This window comes from Sprattus sprattus (genome assembly GCF_963457725.1).
Source record: "Sprattus sprattus genome assembly, chromosome: 1".
NCBI lineage: Eukaryota > Metazoa > Chordata > Actinopteri > Clupeiformes > Clupeidae > Sprattus > Sprattus sprattus.
In genome coordinates, this window is record NC_137920.1 from 57,009,728 (window position 1) to 57,030,228 (window position 20,501).

General features: G+C 46.9%; 1 protein-coding gene across 2 annotated transcripts in view; it reads left to right on the top strand.

Moving 5' to 3' along the window:
* tenm2b (teneurin transmembrane protein 2b) overlaps positions 1-20,501 on the top strand; it is a gene marked incomplete at both ends in the record, with an annotated part of 136,961 nt that overhangs the window by 113,312 nt on the left and 3,148 nt on the right. Inside the window, 20 exons of one of the 2 annotated variants that reach the window (XM_080848682.1) lie at positions 601-806; positions 1,007-1,202; positions 2,219-2,320; positions 2,879-3,073; positions 3,597-3,797; positions 4,044-4,229; positions 9,548-9,694; positions 10,940-11,150; positions 11,273-11,392; positions 11,579-11,840; positions 12,172-12,439; positions 13,245-13,388; positions 14,268-14,520; positions 14,714-14,734; positions 14,911-15,143; positions 15,829-15,983; positions 16,290-17,164; positions 17,569-17,744; positions 19,630-19,865; positions 20,154-20,450. In XM_080848682.1, the coding sequence (XP_080704808.1) occupies positions 601-806; positions 1,007-1,202; positions 2,219-2,320; positions 2,879-3,073; positions 3,597-3,797; positions 4,044-4,229; positions 9,548-9,694; positions 10,940-11,150; positions 11,273-11,392; positions 11,579-11,840; positions 12,172-12,439; positions 13,245-13,388; positions 14,268-14,520; positions 14,714-14,734; positions 14,911-15,143; positions 15,829-15,983; positions 16,290-17,164; positions 17,569-17,744; positions 19,630-19,865; positions 20,154-20,450 (4,484 nt within the window). The remainder of the gene's footprint in view (positions 1-600; positions 807-1,006; positions 1,203-2,218; positions 2,321-2,878; positions 3,074-3,596; positions 3,798-4,043; positions 4,230-9,547; positions 9,695-10,939; positions 11,151-11,272; positions 11,393-11,578; positions 11,841-12,171; positions 12,440-13,244; positions 13,389-14,267; positions 14,521-14,713; positions 14,735-14,910; positions 15,144-15,828; positions 15,984-16,289; positions 17,165-17,568; positions 17,745-19,629; positions 19,866-20,153; positions 20,451-20,501) is intronic. The other variant, XM_080848683.1, reaches the window with a different exon arrangement.

Genomic DNA, 20,501 nt, shown 5'->3' on the forward strand with positions numbered 1-20,501 from the left:
ATGAAGGCAGCTTCTGTTTGTGCAGGGACCTCCACTCCTCCGCCACTGTCTGCTCACGCTCAGCACCGGCGACGTGACCGTGACGGTCATGATCGGAGTTTGGCTCTGACACATTCGTTCTCGACTTAAAGTGTTTTCTTTAAACCTGTCGCCTTTTTCTGACAGTCTCCTCTGACAGTTCCTTTCCATCCCTTTTTTTCTCTGTTTTTAAAGTTTAGAAAATATGGTAGAGAGAGCAGCTGTGATTTCAGTTGGCATAGATGGGGTTTTACTGCTGATTGGCGCTGGAGCAATTACTTTTTTCTGTGTTTATGAAAAATCCTTTGCTGATTTTCATAATGGTTATGTAAGTGTTACTTAACACATACTCTCTCTCGCTCTCTTTCGCTCATTCTCTCTCTCTGAAATTTGTATTCATTTTCATAATAATTTCCAAATTGCTTTATTAGCATGATTGTTTAAATACAGTGTTTATCAAAGCACATAAAACAACTAAATCATTTGTAATGTTACATGTTTGTTTGTTTTAGAAATAAAAAAAATAAAAAGGCAGAATATACAGTAATATGTATAACCCCCCCCCCCCCCTCTCTCTGACAGGTCCCTGGATGTTCCGGAACAGCAGCATAAACCTGGGCGAGCTGGAGGTGGGGCGGCGAGCCAGTCAGGACGTCCCCCCAGGGGTCTTCTGGAGGTCTCTGCTTCACCTTCGCCAACCACTCTTCCTCAAGTTCAACATTTCCCTGGGCAAAGACGCTCTGTTTGGCGTCTACATCCGCAAGGGTCTGCCTCCCTCCCATGCCCAGGTGCCCACGTCATTTCCTGTTTACGTCAGACGAACCAACTCATAGCAACATTCATAGACCCAAAAACCCAAACTCTATTAACATATTTAACAACACAGTAAATACCCCTTCATTCTTTCTCTCTCTCTCTCTCTCTCTCTCTCTCTCTCTTGGTCTCTCTCTATCTCTCTCTCTCCTCATTTGGCGTTTGCCTTTGGCAGTATGACTACATGGAGCGGCTGGATGGCAAGGAGAAGTGGAGTGTGGTCGAGTCCCCCCGGGAGAGGCGCAGTATCCAGACGGTGATCCTGAACGAGGCGGTGTTCGTGCGCTACCTGGACCCGGGCGCCTGGCACCTGGCCTTCTACAACGACGGCAGGGAGAAAGAGGCCGTGTCCTTCAGCACCGTGGCGCTGGGTGAGCCTCCGGGCACTGCCCTGCAGGGGGGCTGCCTGTCCTTCTGCCGGGAGGAAAATCAGTTCAAGTGGAATAAAATAAACATGAAAAACATGAATAAAGCCTCCACCAAAGGTGTCTGGAAAGCACCTATGAATTTGAGGTTAATGGCATGGCCCTATCCACCATGCTTCATGACATGACAAGGTCAACAGCATAAGTAGTAGTGCAAGTCTGGCTTGCAAAACATCTTCAGCCAACTGAACTTGAGCTGGGCACCTAATGGCTCGGGAGTGTGATTTCCTGCTACGGGAAAGAGAAACTCAGATGTTTGTGTGTGGTTAGTGAAGTCGTGCTGCATATTTGCCTAAGCAAATGCCCCTCCGGCAGTGCCGGTATCAGGCATGTGAAATTCATGAGGTGAAGAAGTGGCTGTGAGGTGGAAGCATGTGTTTAAAGCGGGTAACCCCCTGAGACTCTCCTGCCTCCTCACTCTGCACTTGTCACACTAACAGAGACTCTTCAGAAAGAAAAACAGAACAGCAAACAAAGCAGCAAAATGGCCGAGAAATTATAAGAGAAAAATGAACAAGGGAGTCCGTAACGCTGAGTATGACAGATTTGTAACTGGACATTTTTGCCATGTATTGTACACAGCCAATCACATTGTTGAAAAAGGCATAATGGACAATTCACCTCACCTGAACGTTCTGTTTATTCCAGCGTCACTATAGCAGTAGCCAAACCACAAAATGTGCTGAATGTACAGTGAGCAAATCAAGGTGGTTTAAATGACTTCCATCTCAGGGGCACAATTCAGACTTTTTAAAGCCAACTAACACTGACTTTATAGACATGGGGTTGAATGAGATATGTAAGATGTACATGAGTGGAGTGGTGCATTCATTGCCCTGTTTAAAGGCTTCATGAAAAGATCAAATCGATAGAAGTGAAGTGATTGGCTGAATGGCATGAGGGTGTGTGTTGGTAGTTCTATTGGCAGTGATGGCATGAGTGTATGTGTGTTTCTTTCTCAGATTCGGTGCAGGAGTGTCCACAGAAGTGTCATGGAAATGGTGAATGTATATCTGGTGTCTGTCACTGTTTCCCTGGGTTCCATGGCACAGACTGTTCTAAAGGTAAAACGCTCTTCCTATAGTGTGTGCATGTGTGCGTGATGTGTATATGTGTATGACTGCATATATATTTCCTGATACCTCGAGACTAAACCGATACACACCCACAAACTTTACAATCATTCTTTTTGTAATCCAACTGTTCCAGTTAGGTGCCTGGTTCCTCTCTCTGTTCTTTCTCCAGTATCTCTGTTCTCTCTCCAGTATCTCTGTTCTCTCTCCAGTATCTCTGTTCTCTCCCCAGTATCTCTGGTCTCTGGTCTCTATTCAGTATCTCGGTTCTCTCTCCAGTATCTCTGGTCTCTGGTCTCTATTCAGTATCTCGGTTCTCTCTCCAGTATCTCTGGTCTCTGGTCTCTATTCAGTATCTCTGTTCTCTCCCCAGTATCTCTGGTCTCTGGTCTCTATTCAGTATCTCTGTTCTCTCTCCAGTATCTCTGGTCTCTATTCAGTATCTCTGTTCCCTCTCCAGTATCTTTGTTCTCTCTTCAGTATCTCTGTTCTCTCTCTGATGTTCACCTGTCTGTGTTTCTCCTCCTCCTCCCGCTGCTCTGTGTGCAGCCGCGTGCCCTGTGCTGTGTAGTGGCAATGGCCAGTACAATAAGGGCACTTGTACCTGCTACAGTGGCTGGAAGAGCCCGGAGTGCGACGTTCCCGTGGGCCAGTGCATCGACCCCGACTGCAGCGGGCACGGAACGTGTGCCGAGGGCATTTGCAGCTGCTCAGCGGGTTACCGTGGTGAAATCTGCGAGGAAGGTAAGGCTTTTGTTGTCTTAAGCCGAATGTTTTTAAGATGCTGTCTTGCCTCTGTACTCATAGCACACCTGTGGTGGGAAAACTTGGTAAAATTTGTATCTATTAACTACCAGTAGTATGCTGAATAAGGATTTTCTGGATTTTCATCGACAAAGAAAAATCAAAAACAATATTTATTTTAAGTAAAAGATAATATGAATCAACAATATGGATATGACGGAGCAGTTGTGTGAATCTCATGCATAGCCACAGGCTGTCATAGGCACTGAAATTATTATTATAATTACAAAAGCTCTTTGAAGGCTCCATACAATAGGAAACTAGATAAGGTATGCATTACAATTAATTATTTTCAGTGTTTTACCTAATATATTGTCTCTGCTCTTGCCCTGGTTCCTCCAGGCCTATGTGTGTCTGTCAGCCTGGCAAACAGAATCATTTTACCCCTTTTGTTTGACATAATCATTGGACATTGGAGTTTCTGTGTGCCAGCTGTGCTCTGATTGAAATGCCTGTGTTTCAGTGGACTGCCTGGACTCCAAATGCTCTGGGCATGGCACCTGTGTGGGTGGGCAGTGCCACTGCAAGGCAGGCTGGGCAGGAGCCCTGTGCGACGTCCCCAGGGCACCGTGCCCGGATCAGTGCCACGGCCATGGGGCTTACATCCCTGACACGGGCATCTGCAGCTGTGACCCCAACTGGATGGGCCCTGACTGCTCCACAGGTCAGTAGGGAGATGTTCTTCAGTCTCTCTCTTCTCTCTCCCTCTCCCGCTCTATCTCTTTCTCTCTCTCTCTCCCTCTCTCTCTCTCTCTCTCTCTCTCTCTCTCTCTCTCTCTCTCTCTCTCGCTCTCTCTCTCTAGCCTTTTTTGAGTTTCTTGTATTAATGTTGTCTCCACTCCTCTTGTCCTTGCCCATCCTCTCTCTCTCTCTCTCTCTCTCTCTCTCTCTCTCTCTACCCTTGGGGCAGAGGTGTGTTCGGCCGACTGCGGGACCCACGGGGTGTGCGTGGGTGGTGTGTGCCACTGCGAAGAGGGCTGGACAGGCGTGGGCTGCGACCAGCGCGTCTGCAGCCCCCAGTGCATGCGGCACGGCACCTGCCGTGACGGGAAGTGCCAATGCCAGCAGGGATGGAACGGCGAGCACTGCTCTATCGGTAAGCTCTGCTCTATCGGTAAGCACCGACCGGCGTTGCATCGCCGCCCTCCTCGCATAGGTAGATCCTCCGACGATGCCTATTTTCCTTCGGTCGTTCCTCGTTAGTATTATCTGCGCCGCTCAGACCATGCGTGACTGCCTCATCAGGCAGTAATTACCGTAATGCTCCACTGACTAATTATAATCCAACCCGTGCTTGTCTGAACGCGACCCCTAACACTGAAAGGGGTCACCTTCTAAAAGTTTGCTCTTGCAGTTCAATTCAAATTAGCGCCATATCAACATCTGCTAAAAACATCTGGACTTAAAACACACACAGCACAAGTATGTTAGAGAGCAGCTGCAGAGTTATAGTTTTTCTCAGTCGCTTCGGTACATTTCTCAGAAAAGAATTAAATTGTTTTCATAACTGTTTGTTCAGCCTCCACATCATCTAGTCACTTGTGAACCCCAAAACAACAATTTCTTTTCGTTTTTGTCATTGTTTTGAACGTTTTGCAAAATGGTTTGTACAACAGTCTGCTGTTTTGTCTTACTCTCCCCCCCCCCAACAAAAAGAACCATCTAGGTATCTATTCACTGTGTAAGTCATCACACCATATCAACCGTGTCAGCTATATGCTTCATCAGTTTCAGTGACATTGTATTTTTAGCTAAATTACTTGACCATGATTGATGAGGATTGATTAATTTAATTCATCCAAAGGCAGAAAATGTGTGTTAAACCACATAGGCCACCAAGCCAGACTGGATGTGTCAGTATGGAAAGGGCATGGTACTTCTGCATTAGACAACAGTGTGTTATATTATCACCATTGGGCTTTACAGCGCTAACAATCTTACAATCTATAGGGGTCTCAATCCTAAGAATGTCAAAGTTGACATACAATTAATAATGAATATATGTCCACATCCTTATACCAATGGCGTAACCAGAAAATTATTTTTGTACGGGCCTCTACAAAAGGGGGCTGGCACGCCTTTTACTCACAGTCCATCACTTGCCTACACGTTCTTTATAACCTACTGCTGAACTGAATGATGTGCTAGACCCCGTGTGGCAACTATAGGGTACTCAATAATCAAGCTAGTCCAATCTTCCTGTCCTTGTTTGCCAGACTCTGTAGTAAACCACAAAATACTCCCACATTTGTATTCATCAGGCCCACTTTAACCACAAGTAGTGTAAAATGCATGTCCTGTCACAACAAAGGCATAATATAAAGCTGTCACTACACGCGCTGGGTTTTCTATCCAACTATTTCATGCAAATTAACGCTTAAACTTTCCATCAAATTTTTTAAGTCACATAAGAAATGTATTTCCTGGAAAGAGGCGATGATACTGGGTAAAATGATACTGGTTGATGTAAACAGGTTTAGTGGAATTGCATATTTGGGGTTTGTTTCAATTTGATCACGTCTTTCTATTAAAGTTGCCCTTGACAAGTTTTAAACCCACAGCTGTTCACAATTCCTTCAGCGATGAGGAGAGTATAGGCTAAAAAAAAATGTATCAGCTTAACTCAGCTGATGGAAATGCACTTAGAAATTTCATAGCCGGATTTTCATGAATGCGCTCAAAAAATGTAAATGTGCTGGGTGGTAACCATCTGCTATTTCCTGTTAAAGGTTAACATCGCTTGAACTATAAAGTCAAAACCAGAATCTCCCACGGCAACTACAGCCAGTGCAAATAGGGCAGACCAAGAATACAGTGCACACTACTTTGCCAGCAGCCAAGTAAATAGGGGCCTACAAAAATCAAGCACAGGCGTAATTCTTTACCCAATAGCCTTTGGTCAATGAAAGCATCCAACACACACGTAAACACAGTCCAGCCACCGCACTCTCCAACCTCCCTATACTACTGGGGGAAGTTATTCAGGTACTTTTTACTCATGACTCCTTTAAAAAAGTAATACTTTTACTTTACTTAATACTTGGTATCAAAAGTAATTAGTTACATTGCTTGTTATATTACTATATTACTTCCGCTACCCCCCTTTCCAAAAAAGTGATGTACAACCTGTTTAGCCAGCTCCCTTTACAAATCCACTTTATCAATCAAAAACTGCATAGCTGCAAACATGGCAGCCTCTATATATCCTGTACCATGTACTCAATAATGAGCTTATTCAGATCCGGTCCACTGAAACCCAGTTTCTGTCTTTTAGTTGAGGCACATGCATCATTGGCAGTAAAGGCCTCCCTCTCAACACCCCGGTGTCAGGCTATCCACCACTTTTTTCATTGGACATTTTCTTCTGGACATTCTTAGGTTTCCATTGAATTCAGTTCTCGTCATTTGAAATTATTCTTGCAAATTTCCTTATTCACGCCATTGACATATTATATGCACCATTTCAGTTACTACCACACCTGAAAGATCCATACACACAAGAATTAGATTAGTAACTGTATAACTTTTACTGCATTGTAATCCCTTACACTACAACCACTGCTACAAAAACACACAATATCATATTTCCCACGGCAGGCAGGGGGAAAAGTTAGCCTACCAGCATGAGCCTTGGCTACATGAGGACTTGGAGACAACAGGGCTTGGCACTGAAAAATGTAATTATTTCACCATTGTCCCAGTGGCAGATACAGAAAGAGGCTGAGGGGTAAGCCTGGAAAAATCTGGGCAGGCCTAAGTGAAGCCCATCACCGCACAGGTTTCATATGTAGGATGCCATGTATCACCCTCAGGAAACATCCATATAATCCATTAAAAAATCATTGTTGCTCTCCGTTTAAACAACCATGAAATAGGCTATTTGGTAGGGTGTTAGTTTATGTTAAGTCAAAATTCCATGAAACCTGTGGCTGATACATAAGGCATGTTGCTTAAATCTTAAATAGATGTATATTGACTGAAATACAAATTTTTAGGTATTCCAGAATTCCGATTGGGGTTTTTTAATGGAGGAAATGTACACATTCTCTAAATGACAGGTGATGCATAGGTTGTGGGGGTTTGGAAGAATCCAGTTGCTTTACCAGGGTTTTGTTTCGCTGGCTTTCCCTGAGTGATGAATGGTGAGCTCACAGCCCGCTGCGCACAAACTCGCTGTGGGTGACTACAGAATATAGCGATCACTTTAATGTGTAATAAATTAAATAACTATTTAGTGAAATCAAAAACCTGTGTTGAGCGGGTGTTGTTGGTGTGCCATCTCTGTGCCATCTCTGTTCCGCTCTCAGAACACCATCATCCTTTACTACTGTATACCGCTATACATGGCCCTTGAATGCTCTCAAGATGAAAATGACTTGGTTTATTAAAAACTAATGTTACGCACTGGTAACATCATTTGGTGTAAATGAATGAAATAGTATAGACGAATAAAGAAAAAAAAATGTTTAGAGCAAGTGGTTAAATGTTGCTCCATTTGTCTCACCAGTTGGACCGCCTGGAAACCAATGAGAAAAAGACCAGCACCAGCACCAGCTCTGCCCCAGTGGGCTGACAGTGGTCCGCTGCCTTTTGCTATCTGGGTCGAAGAAAGAACTAGATCTATTTCCATTATATTTAAACTGAACAAGATGTTCTGTGCAGTACCGGGAGAAAAGCATATTCTCTCCTGCTGTGTTGGAAGAACTATGCGTGGATCGCATTTTCTTTTCTTCTGTCAGAGCACATAGCAAATGCATTGTTGCTTCTGAGAGGACATTTATAGATCTAATTCTCAGAATCTGCACCATCCTAATAACTTGCTCTATTCTTACCACCCCCAACTCACACCTTTATCTCACTCGGTCTTCTCTGTTCTCCTTCCTGCCTACACCAGCTCACGCAGTGGGTGAACGGGCCATGTGAGTGTGTGTGTGTGTTAGTGTGTGTGTGTGCACCGTTTTTTTGGTCTCAGCAGCAGTGTGTTATGTTATGTGTTGATGGTGCGATACAGAGTGGGTCCTCTTATTTATCTATTTGCTCGCAATATCTGAACATCTATTTGTGAATGCTCTGCACGTACGGAAGATTCTGGACTCGGTTGCCTCAGAGAAACATGAATATATTTAGAGAGGTGCTTAAAGACACTCACACTTGCTTTTGGCAGTTGATAGTGATAGGCCTATGTGTCATTGTTTTCTCACTCTCCATCGATGGATAACAAGGATGGAGCGGTGCACATATAATGTGTGGATTCAAGGCTATTACCTATCTACTTATGTTCAAATGCAGGCACAGAAGACAGGTACCTTTTTTTCCCCTCTCTGTGGTTGTCACAGCAGACAAGGGCAGAAGAGACTTTGCCTGTGTCTATTTCTGAAGTTCCAGCCTGTTCTTTTTCATAGGAATATTAATGGCTTTGGCCTTTCTGTTCTCTGTGCCCGGCAGTTGCTAGCATACTAATGAATGGCCCGTAGTAGTCACACCACACACACACTGCACTGCAAGGGGAATACTAATGCCTCCGCCCTGTATCTCCCAGTTAGCCACGCTTCCACACATGGACACAGCAGACGCAGTTCAGAGGATTCTCAAGCAGAATCAGATGACAGGGGAAAAAAAGAACGATGAGTGCTTAGAATTGGTTCCAGAAGCAAAATATATGTTAACATAAAATGTGTCTCCCGGTCAGAATACTAGCATAGAGCGCTATGGAATATTGTGATATATTTGAACATTGTGTTTGTGTCGTGACAAGGAAAGCTCTTTCAATGATTGAGCATACAAGGCCCTGTCTTTGAGGTTCCAGGCGCTGTGCTATTTGATGTACCTTCCATACGATGATTGTGGGATGCAGTTACCTTGAGAACCAGCCAGCCATTCACAGCCGGTGGTGGGAAATAGTTTATTACCGCGCCGCATAGTGAATCCTGCAGAGCTCTGCAGTCAATGATTGAATATGTCACATCTCCCCTGTTGATTGTGAGCTGCTGATTCAACATCGCTGGGGCTGCAAATCTAATAAGGATCTGCTATAATGCAATTTACCAGCGTTGGCTAGAAGGCCTTGGAGTCAACCAGCAATCGATACATCATTATGGATATTTTGTCTGTTGTCATGAGCTGCGAGGGAGACATGCATCAGACTGCCTGTCACACAAGCACAGGGCTCAGAAAGCTGTTTACTGTCCTCATTCTGACCTTCTCTCTCTGTTTAAAGTGGACTGACATTAGTAGCACCTCAGCACTAAGAGGGCAGGCTGTTCCAATGTCCACCATATCCAATGTTGACTATGCATGTAAACATGACAAAAGCTCAGCGCGAGACTGCGTAGAGAGGAAGTGTACCACCTTCAGTTTCCTGTTTCAGAATGCATTTGTCCCTTTTTAAAGATTTTGTCTTTTCCCCTCTGTCAGACGGATGCCCGGGCCAGTGTGGTGGGAACGGACAGTGCACCCTGGCGCAGAACAGCTGGCACTGCGAGTGCCACACCGGCTGGAGGGGCCCCGGGTGCAGTGTTGCCATGGAGATCACTTGCTCTGACAACAAAGACAATGAAGGAGGTGAGGTCATCAGCAGAGATGGAGATGAGCAAATAAAGGGAAATAAAAACGCTTTGCATAAAAGCACTGATAATGATACATAGTTGCATCATCATGCATTGCTTAGAAAATTAGCATTTTGTTTTAGAATAACATTTTGATGGTTTATTTGGCAAATGCATCATGGCAAGTTGCAAATGGTGTCCCCAGCCTGCTTGCGCATAGAAATGTGATTTCTGAAATGGAGCCATCAATTTTGCATGACTCAGTTACTGTGTTTATGTGTTTCCGTGGAGCGATAGAGAATCCCCTGTCTGATCAGAGACACCACCCCTACTCCTAATTTGGGCTTGCAGCGAGTACGAGGCGTTGTGACCTGAATAGCCCACATCGACGCCCTCGCTCCCTCTGCATCCTGGCGCAGTGCATGGCTCTCCTTGGAGATCATCCCAGAGACGCTTAGGCTGGATACTTCCACAGAGCCCACTGTCCCTTTGAACTCTTTCATGTTGTCATGGTTACATAATATGGAGATGGGGTGGGCATGGGTGCGGGTGGGGGGGGGGCCCTTGTTTTTCCCGCTTTGCCACTAAGCCTAGGGTTGCATGGATCGATTCCCCTCACACGACTCGCAGATCTTTCGATTTAAAATGTTACAGAGTTGGATACTTTGTAGGCCCTGGTCGCCAAGGGAACTGAGTGGTGATTGAAAAGGTGCCTAAATGCAGACAGCGCGAATCCTTTAATCTCTCATCTCCCTCGTCACCTGCAGAGGAGCCAAAAGGGTAATGCGCTCTGATTCACAGCTTTTTATAAGGCCTCCCATTAGCTGTCTCACCTAGTATGTATTTTTACGTGTTCTCTTCACCGATTCACAGACTCCCTGGAGACATGGGAGCTTAGAGAGACAACAATGCTATCATTACTCTCCCTCTCTCTCTCATCTCTTCTCCCGATGCGCTATCTCTGTCTCTAATGATAAGTACCCATAGGTGCCATAAGCCGACCTGATAAAAGATCAATGCTGTAAGTCAGAGCGGGAGAAAGAGATTAAAAGATTTGCAGGGAATGGGTTGTCGTGTTTTATGAATGTGTTTATTTTGGAAGGACAACTTGCTTGGGCAGGGAAGGTAGTCTGTTTTCTTAGAGAGCAGCCATCTGTAACCTGGTTTGTGTGTGTGTGTGTGTGTGTGTGTGTGTGTGTGTGTGTGTGTGTGTGTGTGTGTGTGTGTGTTTGTGTGCATGTGTCTGTCTGTCTGTCTGCAGATGGACTGACAGACTGCATGGACCCCGACTGCTGCGCTCAGAGTCCGTGCTCGGCCAATCCGCTCTGCCGTGGGTCACGTGACCCCCTGCTGGTCATCCAGCAGAGCTCGTCTCAGTCCCCCAAAGTGAGGTCCTTCTACGAGCGCGTGAGGATGCTGGTGGGGAGAGACGGTACCCACATCATCCCAGGAGGAAACCCATTCAATGCTAGGTGACCCATCCATCCACCTAAACCACTCTCCTCTAAATACAGTGACCTCTTACCGCCCTTAAGAGGGAAGGGTGACTGTTCTTTGACAGGGAATAGACAGAACGTCTTCTTTCTTTTCACAGCCTGGCATCCTTGATACGTGGGCAGGTGCTGACCACAGATGGGACTCCTCTAGTGGGTGTCAACGTGACATTTGTGAAGTACCCTCAGTACGGCTACACCATGACCCGACAGGATGGCATGTGCGTGATTCTCACACCCACTCACACTGATTTACATTTTAGAGCATGGGTGGTTTGTTGTGTGTTTGCTTTGAAATGAAATGTTAGGAGTCTAACTAAGACTGAACGTGGTATTTCGTGTAAACATTGACAAGAAAATTCGTCATGGTGACTTTTGTGAGATAGAGTGTCATCTTTGCCCCGCAGGTTTGACCTGGTGGCCAACGGTGGTGGCGCTCTCACGCTTCGCTTCGACCGCGCTCCGTTCCTGAGCCAGGAGCGCACCGTCTGGTTGCCGTGGAACCGCTTCTTCGCCATGGACACGCTGGTGCTGAAGACGGAGGAGAACACATTTCCCAGCTGTGATCTGAGCGGGTTTGTCAGGCCGGACCCGGTGGTGGTGGCCTCCCCACTCTCTTCCTTCTTCAGCTCCAGCCCTGGCGAGAGACACATCATCCCCGAAACACAGGTTACCTAAAAATAATTGCTTCCACCAATAACCATTATAAACCATCTTCCTCAGATTGCTATCATTCAGGACTAATAAAGACGTCCTGTGCAGACTTTATGAGACAGACACTGTGGCGATTAAAGGCACGATAACTCATTATGCTGCTGAGTACCATGTAATCCCCAGTAGTTCCCGTAAGATTCTGTCTGGCACATATTAATGAAGGAATACATTATGAGAAATGTTTAGGGGTGTAAATGACATGGGCTGTGTGCAGAGGGATTGTCACTGAAGACGTCTCAACATTGTGCGTGTCTTTCTCCCTCTGCCCCTTGTTCCTGTGTGCCAGGTTCTTCACGAGCAGGTGGAGATTCCCGGCACCAGCCTTAAGCTCCGTTACCTGAGCTCCAGGGCTTCAGGTTACCGCTCCCTCCTCAAGGTCATCATGACCCAGGCCCTGGTGCCCCTCAGCCTGGCCAAGGTGCACCTGATGGTGGCCGTGGAGGGGCACCTGTTCCAGAAGTGGTTCCACGCCTCGCCAAACCTGGCGTACACGTTCATCTGGGACAAGAGCGACGCTTACGGCCAGAGAGTCTACGGGCTCGCCGAGTGTATGGGTGAGTGGCGCACTCCCACATCTGATCAACGCTGATCTTGAGCTTGGTGGACCTGACCATTAGTATTACATTACTTGTAAATGCAATCTGATGCCCATCAGCCTCTAAACCACCTCCACCGACTCAGTTCCGCAGGAACCCACTTAGCAGCCTCTGCCCCTGGGCTCAGAAACCATTTGATGCACGCGGAATTAAATGAATGTGTAACCATTTCTAGATCAATGATCAAATGCGTAATTGAGTTCACGCCACCAGATGCTGTGTAGGTGTGTGAAGATGTTGGCCCTAGGCAATGCGCATTCACACTTGCTGTCAGTTACCAGGGAATTAGATTAAAAGGGGTGCCATAATTAGCATCTCTCTGTAGCAGTGCTGAAGTGTCTGTTGACTCCCATAATAACTATGTGTTCGAGACAATTAAACAGAGACAAAGAAATGTATCTTGCCCACCTGTATACAGTATGTGTTTGTGCGCACTCACATGTTTGTGTGTGGGTATTTGTGTGTACATATATGCCTGTATAGGTAGGGAAGTGTGCATCAATGTGTGTGTGTGTGTGTGTGTGTGTGTGTGTGTGTGTGTGTGTGTGTGTGTGTGTGTGTGTGTGTGTGTGTGTGTGTGTGTGTGAATGTACGTGCAGATGTGTCTGAATGATTGTCCATATCTGTGTGTGTGTGTGTTTGTACATGTGTGAATGCGTCTACGTATGTGTGTGAGCGTAGGTCCTTCTGTGTTGGGTGTGTGTTGGGTGTGTACTGTATGTGTATGCCTGGCTGGTAACCCCTGGTCTCCCTCTGGTGGCAGTGTCTGTGGGCTTTGAGTACGAGACGTGTCCCAGCCAGGTGCTGTGGGAGAAGAGGACGGCCGTGCTGCAGGGCTATGAGCTGGTGCCCTCCAACCTGGGCGGCTGGTCGCTGGACAAACACCACGTCCTCAACACTGCCAGCGGTATGACTTCTGTGGTGACCAGGTGTCCCGCTTTAGGCTGTACTGAACTGCATCCCGCATATTGAGATAATGTCCCGCATTTTTATTTGTCATTTGGTTTTTAATTGTCGAAAATAAGAAAACTTGGATGCGTTCTTTTAGCCATCCAGCACATGAGCAACCAGATACTAAAAAAGTTGTAGGTTACCTCTCAGCGTTGGTAACATGTCCCACATTGTCCAACATAAGCAGGCAAGAGTGCCGATTCAAACAAAAGAACCAATCAAAAACAACGCTCAAACTTTGAGAACATATTGAATGGAGCCTGTCTAAACAGTGAATGTCATATTCGTTTAGATTAGTAACTAATTTAAGTATGTGATTACAGTTACATTTATTTTGTAATTTAATTACGCATGTCAATGTAATGTAAATAGTTACTCCCGAACCCTGTCTATGGGGATATACTAGATAGTTGGGTTACTCTTTATTATGGAGGAAAATAACGGCTGGATCATGAACTTTTGGATCATGAACTTTTAACCCAACAGTTAGATTTCACACCAGCGCTACTGAAATCCATCTCCCAAATTGCCATATTTCATCATTGTGACATGGTGTGAGAGCGAACCCATTTAACTGCACCCTGACAGCATCAAAGTGAAATGATGCCATAGAGAAAAGGCCAAAAAAAATCTGTTCAGAAATAATAAGCATTCTCTCACTTTCAAGTGATTCAAATGAGATTTGGGATTCATTTAAAAACCTGTGCCAACTTGTTACATGTCATTATTTTAGTTTTATCTCGACCACAGAGTACTCCCACATAGTTGTTTTGACTTTGATGGTTTCTTCAGTGGCATAAAGTTAAGCCTGCTGCTGGTTTGTCGTCCCGGGCAGGCATCCTGCACAAGGGCAGCGGGGAGAACGTCTTTGTGTCACAGCAGCAGCCGCCCATGATCTCCACCGTCATGGGCAATGGCCGCCGGCGGAGCCTCTCCTGCCCGAGCTGCAGCGGCATGGCAGAGGGGAACAAGCTGCTGGCCCCGGTGGCTCTCGCCTGCGATGGCGACGGCAACGTCTATGTGGGTGACATGAACTTTGTGAGGCGTATTTACCCCTCGCTCAACACCACAGCAGTCCTGGAGCTCAGGTAGGAAGGAAGGGCTGTTTTTCTTGTCCTTCTTTAAATGTCTTTGCTGAATCAGGGGTACATCTATACAAATGTATTATTATGCTATGACATTATAGTAGCACAGTGTGTAATACTCATACATTGCTGTGGAAACTGTATATGTACTAAAATAATGATTGTGTGCTTTCTTCTTAATGCTTTTGACTTGAAGAAACAAGGACTTACGGCATGGGTAAGCTGTCATAAAGTCTTGCCCTTTAGAACTGAAAACATATCTCACTTATACTTCTCTCTGTGTGCTTTCAGCAGAGTGTCTACTTACGTAGTCATAGCAACCACAGCCTTACATTTGCCTTGAAATATTACGAAGGCCGCTCAATATGACTCCTATCCTTCTTTTCTCCACAGCAGCAGTCCAACTCATAAGTACTACCTGGCATCAGACCCGGTGACCAAAGGGCTGGTCCTGTCAGACACCAACTCCAGACAGATCTACCGGGTGACGTCACTGACCGGCAGCCAGACGCCGCTGGAGAACGCCCAGGTGGTGGCCGGGACCGGGGAGCAATGCGTGCCCTTTGACGAGGGCCGCTGCGGGGACGGAGGCAAAGCCGTGGAGGCCACCCTCATGACTCCCCGAGGTGAGCATGAGCAACCCCCCCAAAACACACACACACACACACACACACACATACTGCCCTAGGGGCATACAGTGCCCATCTCCCGCACCACAATTATGACATGTGATTCGGGTCCTTTCAGCAACTGTGCAGGGAAGATAAGAGCGCTCATCATGGCTTCTGCTGTCTCCGAGCTGAAGTCTGCGTCCCCAAAGACATTCCCCACTGCCTCGACTCCACTTATCTCGCCTCTCTCAGGAGACTGTATATTTTTTTCTCCTACTCCCCTCTGTCGCTTTCTCTACCATCCCCCCCAATGCTCAGCTCTGGGGGGGTAAAAACAGGTTTTCTAAAGGATAATTAGCAGTCAGTCGGTGTGAAGCAGTGACCTGGAAAAAGAAGCGGCGGCTCTGACACACGCCTGCCAAACAGAGTGTCACGCCGTCACACCGAGTATGTCTGAGAGGAGAAAGAGGCTCAGTCAGATGAGGAAGCACTCCTGGTCTCATGCTGAAATGTAGAAAGTGAAGGTTTCCCCGTGGTGCTGACAGGCTCCTGTCAGCTGTGTGCGTTTGCTGAACCACATCATCCCTCCATCCATCCCTCCTTCCACCACCCCTCTGCCTCTCCCCCTTCTCCACCTAATGGGGAGAGAATGCCAACACTGTTGTGACTAAGACAGCCTTTTCCCTTCTCCCCCCGTCAGGCATTGCCGTGGATAAGAACGGGCTCATGTACTTTGTGGATGCCACAATGATCCGTAAGGTGGACCAGAACGGCATCATATCTACCCTGATCAAAGCAAACGACCTGACGGCGGTGCGGCCTCTCAGCTGTGACTCCAGCATGGACATCAGTCAGGTAAGACTACCCCGTTTCTGCCCCAGCTGCGGCTCTAGCACAGACGTATCGATCAATTTCCCCCTCATCCCGCTCTTCTTTTGCCATCTTATTACTCACTGACTAAGCATAACTGTGAGCTTGATGGCCGCAGCAGCGGGGAGAGGCACAAAGCCTTTAAATCTCTAGATGTCTGTTATTTTTCATCAAGTTCCCTGTGTCCAGTGTGATTGGAATGAGAGGGTTGCCAGCAGAGCATGACGTTACTCTGAGGGAGAACCAGTAGAAGATAGAGGGGTGTGATCATTAGATGTTTCTCCGCTTCAGGTGCGTCTGGAGTACCCCACGGACCTTGCTGTGAACCCCATGGATAATTCCCTCTATGTGCTGGAGAACAACATCATCCTGCGCATCACGGAGAACCACCAGGTGAGCATCATCGCCGGGCGGCCAATGCACTGCCAGGTACCGGGCATCGACTACTCACTCAGCAAGCTGGCTATTCACGCTTCGCTGGAGAGCGCCACGGCCATCGCCCTCTCGCACGACGGCGTGCTCTACATCGCAGAGACGGACGAGAAGCGCATCAACCGCGTGCGTCATGTCAGTGCCAGCGGAGAGATCTCCCTGCTGGCTGGTGCACCATCCGAGTGCGACTGCAAGAACGACGTCAACTGTAACTGCTTCGCTGGCGATGACGGCTACGCCACGGATGGCGGGCTAAACGCGCCCACCTCGCTGGCCACCTCGCCGGACGGCACGCTTTACATCGCCGACCTCAACAACATCCGCGTGCGCGCCGTGCGTCGCAACCGCCCATTGCTGACCGCCGCTAGCCAGTTTGAGGTGGGGTCGCCGCACGAACAGGAGCTCTACGTGTTCAACAGGGACGGCTCCCACAAGCACACCATCAGCCTGGTCACTGGTCAAGTCCTGTTTAACTTCAGCTATGGATCAGATGGTGAACTCGTGTCCGTCACAGACAGTGCCAACAACACCCTGAGAATACGGCGGGATGTGGCTGGGCCCCTCAGGCTGGTGCTGCTGCCAGAGAACCAGGTAGTGAGTGTGGGGCTGGACCCAGCCGGAGGCCTGCGCTCAGTGTCTGCATTCAACCAGGAGGTGGCGCTGCTGAGTTACGCTGCCAGCACTGGCCTGCTTACCTCCAAGGTGGACGAGACTGGCTGGAGCAACTTCTATGAGTGAGTAACTCAGAGTTTTTTTTGTTTGGGGTTCGAAGAGTATTTTCCATTTGATGACAATGTTGTTTGTCAAGATTCCAACATTTGTACAACAAGTTTTTTCAGCATTAGTAGATGAGAAGGATAGGATAGCAAAAACTCAGTGTCTCAAAATGTTTCATGCAATACCAGATTGCCACCCAGTGTTTGCTGTGGAGAACTGGTCTCATGCAGGACTGAGTCATTAGTCAGTGTTTAGTCGTCTGTTACAGGTACATACCATAGCGAGCTGTCTGTCTAGACAGTGGCAGACTGAATCAGAACCTTGTGTTGAGAATCAGATACAAGTGTTGCTTGTCTGTGATTTGATGCAGCCTGGTGTAAAGCTTGTTAAACTTGTGATTTTTTTTTCTGCCAATGCACAGATATGATAGTGAGGGCCGGCTGACCAATGTGACTTACCCCACGGGGATGGTGACTAGCCTGCACCGCGAGATGGAGCAATCCATCAACATCGACATTGAGAGCTCCAACAGAGATGACGATGTCACTGTCATCACCAATTTATCATCCGTCGAGGCGTCGTACACCGTGGTTCAAGGTGAAAAATGGGTTGTGAAATGCTGTATTCATTTCAACCTACTGGGGCTGATTGGATATGTGTGTGAGTGAGTGTGAGCGAGTGTGTGTATGTAAATGTATGTGTGTGTGTGTGTGTGTGTGTGTGTGTGTGTGTGTGTGTGTGTAAACGTGTGTGTGCTGGGGTTGAATTGGGTCGGGCCTGTCCGGGAGTCAGCCCCAGCACATGCACCCTTTAAAGTTATTGGGGGACTGTGAGAAGGTGAATGGTGAAAGGTGAAATCCCCCCGTTCTCACCATGGCACCAAAATGGAGGTGGACTCATATTTCCCTACAAGAGCAAGAGAGACTTGGACTTCTCCCAGTACAACGGTTGGGTCCAATTGGCTTGATTAGTTCCCGCCTAGAATGTGGCCTAGAATATTGCCTAGTTTCGATGCCTAGCTTGAGCCTAGAATATGGCCTAGAATGTTGCCTAGTTCCGGTGCCTGGTTTTGGCGCATAGAATGTTGCCTAGTTTTGGTATTTCCATTGTGCCTAGAATAAGCTTGTTTTATGAGTACTCTGTGGGTTTCTTTGTTTATTTTGTGTGTGAACATGTTATGGGGTTGACATGGTGAAGCCCCCTGTACATAAATAGACATTTATTTTTATAAGAAAGCCACCACCTCCAGCCCCGGCGTGTTTGTTTCCCCATCCTCACCACCAACTCCAGTCAGCCTACATCCCAAACACGTGGGCTGACCGCCCTGGTCCCTCACAGGCTGTCAACCTCAGTTCAAATAGTTTTTGATTTAAATGTAAAAATGTAAAAATATTTGACCTGTTACTGCCACAGAGCACCCCCACATTACAAATCCTAATTTAAACCTTAACCTTGTGTGTGTGTGTGTGTGTGTGTGTGTGTGTGTGTGTGTGTGTGTGTGTGTGTGTGTTTGTGCTTGTGGTATTATGCATTAGGCAGATGTTTGTGGGTTGTGTCTGTGTGGCATATGTGTGTACATGTAAGACTGTGTGTATGTAAGTGTGTAAGTTTGTGTGTGTGTGTGTGTGTGTGTGTGTGTGTGTGTGTGTGTGTGTGTGTGTGTGTGAATACCAATTGTGAGCAGAGTATTACCTGTGAGACAGTAAATCTTCTTCTGGGTCACAGGAGACCAGACAAATGTGTCTGCCCCTTCAGTGTCACCCACTGGTCCCTGAGTTTAAATGTGCCCTAAAGTGTCATCCAGTAGTCCCTGAGTTTATTTCAGCCATTTAGCAGCAAGAAAAAGGGGGCTGAACAGGCAATAGTTTTCCCACTGTCCCGATGGGGGGTGGTGTGACAGAAAAATAAACGTAATCTCATCGAGGCGTATAGCCTGGTGGAGGCTGAGACCAGGAGTTTAAGAAATATGTGATAGCTTGCCCTTGGAGACTCATAAGAGGCGTAAACACTAGCAGGCTGCCTGAAACTGGGTACTTCATTTCCACATAACGCTGCCGTTCTAACTCCGATGGCCTTCAAAAAGTGCATTTGCTTGTAGGAACTGGCAAAGTTTGCCTTCTCGTCCTTTATCAAGATAAACGAGTTTGGAAGCTGTTAGTTGTAAAGGCTTTCATGTTCACGTTTCAGTTTTCCTTTGAAATGCACTTAGAAGTTTGTAATGCCTTTGATCTGGCCGATGATTGTGTTTCCAAGTACATCTGCCTCAAAAGCGGCGTGAGTTCTCCTGTTCTGCTAGTCTGAAAGACTTTTCCCCCTGACAATCACTCACTATTCTCTCAAAAAGCGATACACACCTGGCTCAGGAGACAGCTTTTCCTCTAAATCAGTTACATCAGATCAAGGCTAATGCTCTCTCGTAGCAGTAATAACACAAGGCTTTAGTTTCTCTGTTCTAACATAACTCTTTTCCTCATCTCCTCAGATCAAGTGCGAAACACCTTTCAGCTCTGCTCTAATGGTACGCTAAGGGTCTCATATGCCAACGGAATGGGCATCAGTTTCTTGACCGAGCCACACATCTTGGCCGGGGCTGTTAGCCCCACTATTTGGCGGCGGAACATCACGCTGCCCACAGACAGCGGCCTCAACTCCATCGAGTGGAGGATGAGACGGGAGCCCACCAAGGGCAGGGTCACCATATTTGGCAGGAAACTACGGGTGTGTGTCTTTTAAAAACCTGCTTCAGTATTTATAATAATTACCTATGAGGTAATTATTGAGAATTAAAACAAGAGGAACCTGTCAGGCACTTCAGTTGTATTTAACCAGACTACGTATTGCCTCAACATTTTATTAGACTACTTACCATTTAATTTAGTTTAGTATTTACCGCATTTTCCTAAAAATGATTTCCCTGATAACTTAAAGCTGTACTACACTTTAAAACCAGGATACTGTTAGTAACGGAAACATAATGACCTCCTCTAATATGCTCATTTCAAATAGGCCCACAACAGAAACCTGATCTCCATCGATTTCGACCGCAACACGCGCACCGAGAAGATCTACGATGACCACCGCAAGTTCACCCTACGCATCATCTACGACACTCAGGGCCGGCCGGCCACCTGGCTCCCCAGCAGCAGCCTGGCGCTGGTCAACGTTACGTACGCACCCAGCGGGCGCCTGCTGGGCCTGCAGAGGGGCAGCATGAGTGAGAAAAGGGAGTTCGACACCTTCGGGCGGATCCTCTCCCGTACATTTGTCGACGGAAAGGTGTGGAGTTTCAATTACCTGGACAAGGTGAGTTGTAGCGTGCCTTGCTGTCTATCATGGTGTTTAGCAAGAAAATCT